General features: G+C 43.8%; 1 protein-coding gene and 1 long non-coding RNA gene across 4 annotated transcripts in view; one reads left to right on the plus strand and one right to left on the minus strand.

The window, feature by feature from the left end:
* ALMS1 (ALMS1 centrosome and basal body associated protein) overlaps positions 1 to 11,596 on the plus strand; it is a 137,236-nt gene extending 125,640 nt beyond the window's left edge. For all 3 annotated transcript variants that reach the window (XM_074341320.1, XM_074341322.1, XM_074341321.1), the window contains 7 exons: positions 3,765 to 3,882; positions 4,949 to 5,152; positions 5,609 to 5,838; positions 6,565 to 6,751; positions 8,724 to 8,787; positions 10,302 to 10,401; positions 11,436 to 11,596. In XM_074341320.1, coding sequence (XP_074197421.1) covers positions 3,765 to 3,882; positions 4,949 to 5,152; positions 5,609 to 5,838; positions 6,565 to 6,751; positions 8,724 to 8,787; positions 10,302 to 10,401; positions 11,436 to 11,480 — 948 coding nt within the window. In that variant the 3' untranslated portion in view covers positions 11,481 to 11,596. The remainder of the gene's footprint in view (positions 1 to 3,764; positions 3,883 to 4,948; positions 5,153 to 5,608; positions 5,839 to 6,564; positions 6,752 to 8,723; positions 8,788 to 10,301; positions 10,402 to 11,435) is intronic.
* On the minus strand, positions 1,219 to 14,136 carry LOC141573344 (uncharacterized). Its single transcript, XR_012499009.1, has 3 exons — positions 12,927 to 14,136; positions 8,022 to 8,137; positions 1,219 to 3,832 (listed from the first exon to the last, which is right to left on the minus strand). It is a non-coding gene; the product is annotated as an uncharacterized LOC141573344 (long non-coding RNA).
* Positions 14,137 to 14,366: the final 230 nt, after the last annotated feature.

A 14,366-nucleotide genomic window follows, 5' to 3' on the forward strand; every position in this document is an offset into this window, starting at 1 on the left:
TCTTGGAAGAAACCATCAACACTTATGCTGCCTCCGCCCCACGAGGTGCTTCAGCCTCTGCTTCGACAGCTCCATCACTCATTTGCTGCTCATCAGCAGCTCTTTCGTTTGTCTGAGGTTCTGGTCAGCAAAGGTTTTAAAAACTTACAAAGATCCACATTCTGTCTGCATTAGATTTCCTGGCTCTGTCTCCAGTTCTGCTCTCTCAAGGCACAGAAAATAGATCTAATCATCTACATCTCAGGTCCCCACTCCCTTCCCTGAACTATTTTCACTCAGGTCCACAGTCTGTGAACCATTCCTCACAGGTCATACTTCCTGCTCCCTTTTCCTAAGTTGGCAGCATCTGGGTCTGCTAAGTTTGTTGATTTCCTGTTTTTAAACATGTCCCTTTGCACTAAGCATGCTGTGCTTCAGATGGTGAGAGCACTTGACACAGCAGATGTCTCCTCTTCCTTTCTGAAAGCCAAACCTGTCTGTGGCCTAAAGTATGTTTTACTCCTGTTGAACTCACCTGAGCTATTAAACCTCATTGCTGCACTCTTCCCTATGTTTTTGTTTTCTTTATTCTCACTTCTTAAACTGGTAATAAGATCACCTGTTACAAAATTTTAAATGTATGAAAGAGTCTTTGATAAAGAGTGTCCTCTCTTCTGTTACCCAGGCACTCATCTTTCCATTCCAGAGCTGTTCACTGTTACTAGGTTTTGTTGTTTTTTTTTTTTTATTGAATTATAGTCAGTTCACAATGCTGTTATCAATTTCTGGTGTACAGCACTGTTACTAGTTCTTGCATGTCTTTACAGTGATTTTTAAAACAGCTTTACTGAAGTATAATTTGCATACCATAAAATTCATCCATTTTATGTGTAGAATTCAGTTATTTTTAGTAAATTTACAAAGTTGTGCAATCATCACCACAATCCAGTTTTACAGCATTTCTGGCACCTCGGAAAGCCCCTTGTACCTGTTGGCAATCAGTCCTCATTCCCAGCCCCAGACAACCTCCAGTCTGCCTTCCTCTTCTGGACATCTCGTGTAAATAAAGGCATGGAATATCCAGTCTTTCGCACCTTGCTGCTTTTGCTTAGCACGATGTTTTCAAGGTTATCCATTTTATAGTATGTATCAGTAGCTCCTTTTTATTGCTGGTTAGAATTCCATTGTATGGCTATAGCACATTTTGTTTATCCAATTGCCAGTTGTTGGACACTTCGATTGTTTCTTTTTTTTTTTTTGATAATATGAATAATGCTGCTATGAACATTTACATAAGTTTCTGTGTTTGCATTTGCATATGTTGTCATTTCTTTGGGATATATACAGGAGTAGAATTGGTGAATCATATGGTAAGGTTTTGTCTAGTTTTTAAGAAAATAGCAAAGGTTTTCCCAAGTGGCTGTACTATTTTACATTCCCACCAGTAATATGTGAAGTGTCCGATTTCTCCACTGCCTGGTCAACACTTAGTATTGCCCATCTTCTTTTATTATTATTATTATTTTTATAGCCATCCTAGTGGGTGTGAAGTGGTATTGTGAATCTAATTTGCATTTCCCTGATGACTGATAATGTCACTTATTTCATACGCTTTTGGCCGCTTTTCTGTCTTATTTGGTGAAGTGTCTGTTCAGATCTTTTGCCCATTTTTAAATGACTTATGTGGAATGTCCCACAACTTATTTAGATCTTTAATTTCTCCCACCAGTGTTTTGTAGCTTTCAGTATTCAAGCCTTGCACGCCTGTTGTTAAATTTATTCCCAAATACTGCATTCTTTTTTTTTCCCTTTTCTTTTTTTAATTGTAGTCGGTTTACAGTGTTGTGTTAATTTCTGGTGTATAGCTTAGTGATTCAGTTGTGTGTGTGTATGTGCGTGTGTGTGTCCTCTTTTTTTTTTTTTTTCTAACATCTGAAAAAGTATAGTGTATTGTTGGTCAGTGACCTCTCCTCACCTCCCTTTCTGTACTCATACATATTGACTTAACATCATAATAGTGTGATCGTTCTATATTAGTTTTTTACCATTTGCAGTCTAAATCACTTGTTCTTTGTAACACTTCTGTAATTTCAGAAATGCAGGTGTTCCCTCTTCTAGATGGAGAAACTGGTACAGAGGTTATGGCTTGCTCAGTAGAGACAGCTAGTAAAAGCAGGTCTGAGACTGCCTTCAGTCTTTGGACTACAGACTCAGCTTTATCTACTATATCAAAGTTGTTGCTATTCCTCCTGCCTAGTGCATAGGGCTTTACAATCCTCCCTTGTTTCATCTGCCCATCATTCCTCTTACTATTTGGGATCCTGATGGCCATTTAGGTCCTTCCAGATGTGCATTATATGGGAAAGCTAACTCCACCAACTTTATATTGTCATGCAACCTGTATAAGTCCATCTTGCCCTCATTTTATTCAAATTTATTTTTTAAATGTATTTTATTTTTTATTTTATTATTTATGTATTATTTAGTATTTTTATTTATGTCATTTTAATGTATTTATCAAATTTAATTTAAATGTATATTTATCAAATTAAATTATTAATTAGATTATTAAATGTATATTTATCAAATTTATTATTTAATGTAGTAGAGTTGCACTCTGCTGCACATTCCTCTGGTCTGCGATTAGTGGCCGTGCCTACTGGGGAAAACGAGACTCGCCTGGCAGGGCGCATTCTGCCTGCCTTACTGAGCCCTGGCTCAAATTTGCTAATCTTTTTTTTTTTTTTTTACACTCCAAATGCTTGCAGATTATCAGGTTTATGATCCATTCTTGAATTTTACAGGTCATCATGGTTAAACCCACCAGTTTGCAATGCTTATCTTTTTGAAAATTAAAATACTTCCTACCCCCAGACATCTAGCATAGCTCCTCTCTTGAGGATTCTGTTGCAGTTTCCCTGAAGGCCCTGACGTATATAGTTTATTTGTTCAGGGAAGCGGATACTCTCCATTTCCTTTCCTGACTTGGGCTTCAATTTACTCTTCCAAGCTTGTTTAAGTAGACAAGCACCTGGCATTTATTCAGAATATAGATGCCCAGGCCCCTCACCTAGAAATTCCAATTCATTGTTCTGGGTTAGAACACGCTCCCAGAAGATGTTCTGATGGACAAGTTCAAGAAATACTATTTTATGTCATATTTGTCCAACTATATTTTGATAATGTTTGTCATCTACTAACTTTCCACCATCAGCTCCCTTTAGTAGAGCAATCTCTACTTGCTCTGAACATAACTAAAAAAACCTTTTGGGCTCAAATCTTTAAGTGCTTTTTGCAATACTGCACTCATTCAGGACTTGTCATGGGACCTTTCAGCTCTTTGGCATTTACCCTTGAATAAGATGTCTAATCTTATTGGAAAGCATTCTCTAGTTCACTCATTCTCTTTAATTATCTCCTGCCCTCTTTATCTCATCAGAATTTTATGCTGCTATCAAGTCAGACTTCCATCCTGAAGACCCAACAGGCTAATCTTTGGCAAGCATCCTCTTCAGAGTCTTTTCAAGTCCTGGGAACATACCCACTCTTGTTGTCTTACCTTCTTAAAACAGCTCAGACCCTTATCCAACTATGGTAGCACTCACCTCTCTATCGCACAGTCTGTAGCAGCGTGTTCACATTGTCACAAGCTTCCTGGCAGCTTCATCTCAACGATTTGAATGGGATTAGAAAGGGCTCTTGGCAACTTGTATGTTTTCTTATCTTGTGGGTAACTGTGCCATTGACTGCAGGCGATGATAACAGGATCTCTTTGGTTTTTCCAGGTGACAGACCATATTTCTTCTGACTCTGTTTCATCTTCTACCAGTAGTTTCTGGAACTCGACCTCTACCTTTTGCATCAAGCAAAATGTACATATGTTAAACAAGGGTGTCCAAGCAGGTAAGTTACTTTAAACATTTCCATTGAAATACAGGTGGCTCTTAAACCTGTGATAAGATGCTCAAGCTTACCCCCAACAGAAGAAGTAAAGATGTAAATAATACTCAGACACCGTTCTTCACCTGTCAGATTTCTGCCGAAGTCTACGCTGAATAGCAATTTTGTGGGCAAGAGTGTAAGGAAATACTACATTCTAGTGGGGGTATAAGTTGGGAGTACTTATAAGTTGGCAGTTTCTATCAGAATTACTTTGACCCAGCACTTTTACTTTGGGGATTTAGCCTATAGATACACAGCGCATGGGAGCAAAATGACACGTGTACAGCATTAACCTCTGAAGTATTATTTAGTTTAAGCAGAAAATTTAAATCAACTTAGATGTCCATCAATGACCAAATGGTTAAATACATTATTTTATATCCATGCAATGAAATCCTACATAGAATGAGGAATCTTTTTCTACTAATATATCAAGATCGCTAAGATAAATAATTAAAAAGAAAAAGCAAAGTACAGAACAGTATATAGCATGCTACTACATGTATTTAAAAAAATAAAAGAAGGAAGAGAAATGCTTAAATGTGTGCAAAAATGTATCTGGAATCATGGGGTTATAAACTTAATGGAGAACAGGAGTGGGAAGGAGGTCACTTTTTGACTTTCTATATCTTTTGATTTTATAAAATAAGAATAAACTTCCCCCTTGATAAAAATCTTCCCTTCAAGTCATGTCTTTCCATCTGTCAACCTCTTCCTTACCTAGGTAACTGCAGTAGGACTGTAACAATTTACTGTCTTTTTCACATGGGATCAGAACTGAAATCCTTTTCCCATTAAATCCATATTAGTAGTTCTTTCCTTCTAATATCTAAACCGACTTAGAAGTAAGAGCCCCTTCTCTCTTTCTCTCTCTGACCCCTCTCACTCACACCCCTTCACCCACCTAAAGGAGGCAGTAGCCTGCATTTTTGAAGCCTTAAAAAGTTTTCATTTGCTTTATGTGACTCCACCTGCCAACTAAGTCTCAAGGCTGCTCCCAGAGACGATCTGTGATTTTTCCCCTCAGGTAACTTGGAGATTGTGAATGGTGTCAGAAAACACACTCGAGATGTTGGAATGACTTTCCCAACTCCAAGTTCGAGCAAGACTAGAGTAGAAGAGGACAGTGATGTGACTTCTTGGTCAGAAGAAAAAATAGAAGAGAAAAAGCTCCTTACCAATTGTATTGGAGACAAAAAGTTAAGGAAGAACAAGCAGAGTTGCTGTGAAGGTCAGTTTATGATTCTCACTTTCCTAGCAGAAAAACTAGTGAATTTCAAGTCTCTTGCAATGCTAAGGTTCTTTGTTTCTAAATGACTCAGTATAGACCCCACCGTCCCCCAGCACCATCTTGGCAAATTTTCAAAGTACAGTCATCCCTGCACATCTGCAGGGGATTGGTTCCAGGACCCCTCGTGGATGCCAAAATCCATGAATGCTCAAGTCCTTTATGTAGAGTGGCGTAGTACAGACTGCCCTCTGAATCCAAGGGTTCCACATGCACAGATGCAGGGGGCTGACTGTATCCAGCCCTACAATTACGGAGTCATACCTGTAGTTAAGCAGACTTCGGGGCATGCTGGTGACCTCTTGAGAGCAGGGTCCCTGAGAGACTGTATTATTATGCACATGTCTCTGATGAGAAAAATGAAAAATCTTCTTTCTTTCTTAAAAATATTTCCTGTAGGAGTTTCATGGTTTGTTCCTGTGGAAAATGTGAAGTCTGTTCCTAAGAAGGAAAACCTGCCCATGCTTCACGGCCCTGGTGTCGCCTGGTTTGCACCCATCACCAGTACCAAACCCTGGAGGGAGCCACTACGGGAGCAGAACTGGCAGGGACAGCCCATGGACAGCCCCAGCTCACTAGCAGGCCTGGGCAGAGAGCCACCGAAGCCATTTGTGAGAGTGACCCTGCAGGTGCAGTGACACTGAGTTAATTTTAGCCATATGCTTAAGGAGGAAGAAAGGGCAAGATACAGAAAAGTTAAATCTGTGACTTGGCCTTCTGAAGTGCAGTCCTGTGAGCCTTGTTTCTAGCACCTCCACAGCTCATCTGTTTCCACACTCATTGATCAAAGGCTGCCTTACTGTTATCCATCACAAGCAGTGTGTCGCCCTCAGTATCTAGGGACAAGGCAGGGATGGGTGTTGTGTAGCTGCTCACTGGGTTTGTAGATAGAAACCTGCACGTGGAGTGCAGTAGAGGCCTGATGTTTGTTTCAGCCTTGTATCTGTTCCCCCGTTTACATGACTCCTATTTCTGCTTAACATGAAGTTTTAAAGGCACCAAGCCTCTTCTTTACAAGTACCCAGGGAGCTAAAGGAATTGTTATTTAATGATGGATTTGTTTGAAGGGAAATTTAAAACAGCACAGTGGGCCGAGCTCTGTCCCATCAACACTGGGGAGACTTGTAATTGCCACAGTCTTGGTTCTTGACTTATTCCAAAGTCAGTTCTTTGATCCCTCTGATTTTCCTGCTGGAGCTCTCCCCCGCAGGGAGTTGTCTGACCATTCTTCAACTCTAGACATCTTCCGTACTTTGCAAACAGGCTTTCCAGACCTGTTAGACAGGCACTGTTTTCTGGGCCCTTGGAGAAAAGACTGCACCATTAACATGAAGTTGGGGACTTTTTCTCCTCAGGAATCACTTCACCTTCACAGACCTGACTTCATCTCCCGCTCCGGGGAACGGATAAAGCGCCTGAAGTTAATAGTCCAGGAGAGGAAGATGCAGAACATGCTGCAGAGCGAGCGGGACGCACTGTTCAACACTGGGCGGGGATGGCAGGGCTGCCGGGGCCCCGTGCACCCCCTGCTCCCCAAGAGAGGTACGCTCCGCCTGTCCACTTTCCTGTTTCTGGGCAGAGAGGGCAAAGTCTGCTTCATGCAAGGGAGCACTGCTCAATGCCAGGCAAGTTATATGGTCAGAAAGTGACTTTCCTCACCGAGACTCAAATCTCTTTTGGTAGCAGAATCTGCCCAGTTTAACTCTCAGCACCTTCATGATCCAAATAAGCCCATTTATTCTTGCCCTGTCACTCCATCTCAAAAATGACAGTGTGCACCCAAAAAAAAGGGGTGTTTTTAAAAACCAGCTCTGTCATCATGAGCAAGTAAATTGCAAAAGTATAATGTTTACAGTGAGGGGAAGCTGATTCCAGGCTGGCTTACTTCATAGAGTGGCAATAATGATAAACTTTTATAGCCCTTATGTTTTGTCCAGACACTGTTCTTGTTTAATGCTTACAACACCTCTCTGAGGTGGATACTATTAATATGCCTGTTTCACAGATGAGAAAACTGAGGCAAAAAGAGATGAAGTACCTTGCCCAATATTACACACCTTATAAGCTGGGATTTGAACCTAAGTGGGCTGGCACTGAAGTCTGTGCTCTTAACAGTTATGCTAGATGGAAGATCTCAATAAAATGACACATGAAAGCTGTGAGAAAACTATGAAGTCCTACCTGATGCTTTCACCGCTGGCTTACTTATAAACTGGTCAGTGTTTGGATTTGCACTGTCTAGTTCGTGCTGCGGTGTTGTTATCTTCAGAAGCCCTCAGGCTGCTGTCACAGTCATCATGGTGTAGCCTTGGCCTTGGCCATTGCTCACCGCCCAGCACTGCCAGCTCAGGATGGGGCACAAAGCCGCAGCTGCAGCCTCTCACAGCTCTTCAGCAACACACCCTTCCTTATGAAGAGGTAACCCACTGTCACTGATCCCCTAAGGGTTGGGGACCCCTCAGTAGGTCCTTTGCCCTGAATCACAAACGTCAGTTAAACAAGACCAGGTTCAATATAGCAGAGCAGAAACTATTCCTTGATCAAGAAGTGCAGAAGGGAGAGCTCATGCTCAAAGATACTTTCTCCCTGAAGGGAGAGGAGTAAGGGAATTTAAGGGTTAAGAGGCAGATAGGTCATTAGGGCTTGAGGAGAGGGGCGGAGTTTTCAGGGGCAGCCAGGGCATGCGCAGTCTCCCATGGTCCTTTGCACATGGCACAGACTGTGCCTTGCAGAGTACAAATCACCCTTCTGGGGCCGAGCTGTCAGCATGGTAATGAAGCAGTGGTAACTTTCAGACCCATCCCAGTCTCACCTGTGCTCATCTGTGCAGGCTCATTCTTGTGGTCAAGTCAGAAACGGTCTGGGGAGTTGACCACTGTATATCTCTCAAGGTACAGCTGCAAAACATCTCTGCCAAATGCCAGGTACCTTTGAAACAAACACAAAAATAAATCAGGGCAAGTGTCCTTCTGCTCACAGGGACTGGTATGGAAACACAGAGAAAAATCAAGGCGCAGGCCCTTCAGTTTTTAGGGGCTGATGTGGGTGACACCACTGCTGCTCAGCCATAAAAAAAGGATGAAATTTTGCCTTTTGCAACAACATGCATCAGCCTGGAGGATATTATGCCAAGTGAAATAAGTCAGACAGACAGAGACAAACGCTGTATTACACCACTTACATGTGGAATCTGAAAAAATAAAACCAGTAAATATAACAAAAAAGAAACAGACTCACAGATATAGAGAACAAACTAGTGGTTACCAGTGGGGAGAGACAAGGTAGGGATAAGGGACTGAGAGGTACAAACTACCGTGTATAAAATAAATAAGCTACAAGGATATGTTGTACAGCACAGGGAATATATTTTTATAATAACTAAATGGAGTATAAATTTTAAAGATTGTAAACCACTATGTTGTACACCTGAAACTAATGTAATATTGTAAATCCACTAGACCTCAATTAAAAAAAAAAAGACAATCCACTAAGAACTGCTTCTTCTCTTGCTTAGGCTTCCTGGCTGCCCAAAAGAAAAGGCCTATTGGAAAGAAGGAAATGATTCAGAGATCTAAACGGTAAGGCCAAAAGAATAAGTAACTATAAAAGGATAAATCAGGCCACCAACTGGTCAGGAGCTCAGGCTTGGCCTCAGAATAAAGGCATTATGCTGTAGTTAAAACATCATGAGAAAATTAATTTTAAAAGTAGTTTCTCATTTATGGCTCTGAAAAAGAGATGAAAAAGAGCAATCATGGTATAGATGATTCATTTACAAAAGATACAAAGCATTGCCACTAATTTGCATGCTTTACTCTTGTCCTTGTTAGAAACTTAAATATAAATAAAAACTACTTTGAAATAAAGTTAAATACTTATTTGGGGCCTTACCCTTTATCTCAGCAGTCCTTTTTCTAGAAATTTATCCAATACAGTGATAGATAAGGGGATAGTCTCCAAGATATAGTAAGTTAGGCTTAAAAAATAAACCAAATTTCAGAAGCATATGTATGCTGCTACTGTCTGTAGTTTTTGAAAAGAAGTGCTTGTGCTTACATAGATGGGTGTATTTTTGTATGCACAGACTATCTGTGGAAGGACACCCAAAAAACTGGTGATAGTGGTTGTCTTTGGGAAAAAGAACTGAGTGACTAGAGTGCAGAGGCAGGAGAGAGACTAATTTTTTACCTTTTTATACTTTTTGAATTTTGTGCCATTGCATTCATTGGCTATTAATTAATTAATTAGAGATATGTATACATTGCTCGTGAGACTGCCATGGAGTAACTGAGTAAAGGGTTGGTTACCTTTTAGGGATTCATTAGAGACTTCCTTTAATAAGACCAGTTTTATAGCCCACATAGTGCTTGAAAACAATTTACCTTCAGTAATAAAAGCATTCTTCTTGAAATCTTGTTTTCACTTTCCATTTGGTAAACCCTTTCCTTATAGGTAATTCAAAGGGATGCTTTAATCAAGCAATTCTCAAAGTGTGGTCCGTGGGTCTTTGGAAGCCTCGACTCTGTTCTTACCAACACTCCTTCCCACCCCCACCCCCACTCACTCACTCCCGTTTCTGCTCCTAACTAGTCTTCAAGACCCACCTCAGGCTTAACCTTCCCTGACCTCCTTCAGTCAGAATAAGTTTTTTCTTTTCCTGTAACTCTATGTAGAATTTTGTAGATATGACCATTATTATATTTTTCTTTCACATTATTTTCCATGTTTAAAAATGATAGCAATACATAGGCATTATCTTATATTGTAGCCATACATCTTTGCATATAGAATGAAAGAAGTTTATCTCCACTCCTTTGTCCCACTCCTTTCCCAGAATAATCACTATCAGCAGGATTTTATTGTGTTTTTATTCCCCTGTATCCCTCTCCAGATCGTGAGCACTCCAGCCCAGGGTTCTTTGGATCCACGTGCCTAACAGGAAGCTGGGCACCCAGCAGGCCCATGGCCTGCCTGAGGGGCTGAGTGGCTGGAGGGCAGTAGAGCTTAGGGCAATGTGGTGAGCAGCGATCGTGGGCCTGTGTGGTCAGGTGAACTCACTGCTTTCTGTCTTTCCATTGGTGCCATTCCTAAGGATTTATGAGCAGCTTCCAGAAGTTCAGAAAAAAAGAGAAGAGGAAAAGAGGAGATCGGAATATAAGTCATACCGGCTGCGAGCCCAGCTGTACAAGAAGGTCAGTCATTCCTAGAGCAGGATTGGTGAGGTTTGTCAGGGGAAAGAGAAAGTGAGAAAAATCCATCTGACCTGTTTGCATTAACTGTATTTGCAGAGTGAACTTAAGCTCATGACACACTGTACCACTGCTGAAATTTAAAAGATTAAAGCACCTGCAGCTAGATTTCAAATTTAAAAATCTCAAAAGGCAGATCTAAAGAAGGCACCTCCCAGGCAGACATTTGGAGTGAAAGCAAATTTCATACTTAGGAGTCAGTTCAGACATCATGCTGGAAATGCCTACATCGGAATTGTTGAGCTTTTGTTCCAGAGGCCCAAGTGATAGTTTTATGCCCCTTGTAGGTAAATCGTATACCACTAGAAATTTTCAGATAAACTGGGAAATGTCCAAGTGTGGCATAAGAGCTGACAGTTTGAGGAGTCAGATCCTGGAAGCCACCACCACTTCCTGCCCATTGCCCCCGTGGAACCAGTGGTGCTGCAAGTCCCAGAGCCTCACAAGCCAGGGGACTTGCTACCAATTAATTCCTGAAGAAAGCAGATGGGCTACTGTGCCTAAAGGTCCAGATCCTTCACTGTTCTCATTTCCTTCCCAACCCTCCACTTCACCCCCAGAGGACTCTGAAAGTCAGAAACCAAAAGATGAGCTCATACCAGGCCGATGTGAGGCTGGAGAACTCCTTCTGGAGCACATGCCGGAGCCCAGGCTGGGCTCCCTCAGGCGGGGAGGCCCGAGCCGAGGCCCTCACTGTGCTTGTGAGTTTGTGAACTGATGGATGGATTAGTCTCTTAAGATTATAACTACTGTTACATTTCTGTACAGACTATAATACACTGTAGATCATCTTTCCTAAACACTTCAGGAAGTATTTTTTTGTATAATTACCATCATTTCTGTTGCTGGGAAAGAGAAATAAGGTTTGGGGAGAACCACGCTGGTCTCCTCAGCGACACGTCTGGGGTGAGGAGTGGCCGTCTGCCTCTGACGGCAGGGGTATCTAACTTCTTTCCTGCCTTTCTTTTCTTCCACAGAAAGTGACCAATCAACTCTTGGGGAGAAAAGTTCCTTGGGACTGACATCATACAAGTATTTTCCTCAGAGCCTTGGAATTATATTTTATCAGCCTGGAGGAGCACAGTCCTTACTTTTATGAGTCTGGTTTAATAAAACTTAGCCTGTTGTCAATGTGTAATTTAGAGTCCTGGGCATAGTGATGACCAAGATTACTAACAGTTTGGGAGCAGTCCTTTCTCCACAGTGGCCTTGCCCACAGGGATGTTCGTTACAATGGTATTATCTCATTCTAGCCAAGAGTGAGTCCATTTTTGTATGTGTTTTTATACTTTTAGAAAATAAATAACTTCCGATTGACTCATAGTAAAGCAAGCAGCAGGGGATCATTTGTTTCCCATCTGGAGAGGGGCAGGGAGCTATGCAGTGTCTTCCTGAGGTATGCGGGGAACCTCAGTCTAAAGGCACCAGCCCGGGGAGATGGGCTGTGAGATGAAATGTGACCTTTGTTTAGAAATGCAGTTGTGGGCTTTGTGGAGACAGCATCTGGTTAGGGTCCCCGTAGGGGGGCCCAGAGACTCTGGGCAGACACAGGCACCTTGGGTCCAGAGCCACCTCCTAGCCCCATTCCAGCTTCCTCTGGCACCACCAGCCTTTGGTAGAACACAACTTGGGAGGCATTAGACGCTTGATGTAAATCATGACCTGGCCCTGGCCAGTGGGATGTAGGTTGTGCCACTTCTAGATATGGTTCTTGTAAAGCCCACATGCTGTCCCTTCAGCAGAGACCTTGGGGGCCAGAGCAGATTGATGGCATCTTTGGTCCCAATCCTTCTCACGTGGATTCTCTGACACTCCTCCACACCCTTTCCATGTGACTTTCCATTTCCTCTCTCTGAAGAGGTGCAGTTCCCCTGACGTGACACCTGTAGAGGCTAGACGCTGAAGAAGCATTTGCTTGTTCCTGCTTTACTTTTGCACCTCTGCAATTACCTTAAAACCATGCTGGGGGGAGGTGGCGGGGGTCTTGTTCAATAAAATACAGATTTTGTTTCCCAGGTGATGCTGAAGCTGCTGGTCCGTGGACCACACACACTTTGAGCAGCAAGGATGTGGATCACTGGATTGAAGGAGACCGTGCTCTGCGCCCTGCTCTCCACAGCAAACTGGGCTGCTTCTGAGTGATCACTTCCCTGTCCAGGCCTATAAAATAGCAGACTGGACTAGAAGATCTCTAAGATTCCTTTCAGATCTAACATGCTGTGATTCTGGTCTGGTTACCCCTGTGACAGTTGAGTTCCATCTAAAAAATCCTTGCCCAGTGGCTGGTCTGGACTTGCACATTTCTAATAGTGGGGAAATCACTGCATGCATATAAGGCGTCCATCCCGTTTCATCTTGGAATCTCTCAGTAAGGAACTTTTTTGTTTTGTTGAAATACATCTCTGCAGCTTCCATACTGTTGGTCCTAGGTTATCTGTTAGAATTCATCACAATCCTCCCCTACTCACCCCCATCAGTGCTCTCCCTTCAGGTCAGTGGAGGCAGTGCTGTGATGAAATAATGCAAATTGAAAGCTCTGCTCCCCGGAAACCACCCCAAGTACTGGCCAAGCAGGGGTCCTTGTACCATGAGATGGGTGAGTGAAAGTGCGTCCTGGGATCTAACGGGAAGTTGAGTTGGGGGCTTCACAGGAGCCTAGATGATGGAAACAGAGAGGAAGCACACTTTGGGCTAAGGCAGAACTCTGGAGACCCAAGTCCCACCAGTTCTGCTGTATTCCTTTCTTTCTCCAACTCTTCTTAACGCCACCTCCACCAAAGTTCAAAACAAAACCCCATACACCCAGATTCATTTCACAGATTCTTCTAATTTCTTCTTTTCTGTTTCCTTCCTGCACGCGGATTCCTGTCTCTCCCTCTGACCCTTCACTTGCCTGGCTCTGCTTTCGTTCTCCTCTTTCTTGATTTCTTCATCCACTTCTGCCCACCCCCATCTCCCTGTCCACCCTGCCCCCCGTATCCTGTAGACTTGTCAGAATCTGTGGCCCCAGGGGGCCCAGATGAGGGGCCGCTCCTGCAGGATAACACAATCTCGGCTGGGATCCAGGCTTTGCTTTCCTAGTGACAGGTGATGCTCAGGGCTGGGGCGGTCTGGGGCCTAAACGCTGACTAGCCCCCTCCCCTCAACCACTTCCTGGTGCCACAGCTATTGAGCCGCTGGATGACATCGCAGCGGTGACAGACATCCTGGCCCAGCGGGAGGGTGCAAGACTGGAGACACCCCCACTCTGGCTAGCAATGTTTACAGACTGGCCTGCCCTGCCTGACTCATGCTCGCCTGCTTCAGTGGCCCCAGCCCCAGCCCAGATCCATTCCCTGCCCTGGGGGAGACCTCGAACATTCTCCCTGGATGCTGTCCCCCCAGACCACTCCCCTGGGGCTTCTCGCTCGGTTGCCCCTCTCCCCCCGCAGCAATCCCCACGGTCCAGAGGCCTCTGCAGCAAAGGCCCACCCCACACGTGGCTCCAGTCACCAGTGTGAGAAAGGTGCTGGCAGCAGGATATGGCCCGAAGAGAAGATGACCTGTGTGCGGCTGGCTGTAGGTACAGCGCTGTTTGGAGCAGACTGGCCAGCCTGGCCTCCCTCCCTTTGTTGGACTGGGGGTGGGCTGGGGAAGGGGAGCAGAAGCCCCTCTTAAGCTGTGGCTGCCATGGTGCTGAGGGACTTGCTCCCAGGACTGGCTGAGACCCCCCAAACCCCTCCTGGGAGAAAACTGGAACCACCCCTGCCCTACCCCCCTGCACTAACCGGCTCTGAGGATGGCACTGAAGAGCCCCGGGAGGGAACGTCCCGCCCTCGTGACCCCGCGTCAGCCATTAAAGCTATTTAACAGCAGCCTCCACCTGCTTCTGGACGGCTGCCTCTCGGCTTGGTCGGGACCCGTCCCGT

The sequence above is a fragment of the Camelus bactrianus genome, chromosome 15, assembly GCF_048773025.1.
Source record: "Camelus bactrianus isolate YW-2024 breed Bactrian camel chromosome 15, ASM4877302v1, whole genome shotgun sequence".
Taxonomy (NCBI): Eukaryota; Metazoa; Chordata; class Mammalia; order Artiodactyla; family Camelidae; genus Camelus; species Camelus bactrianus.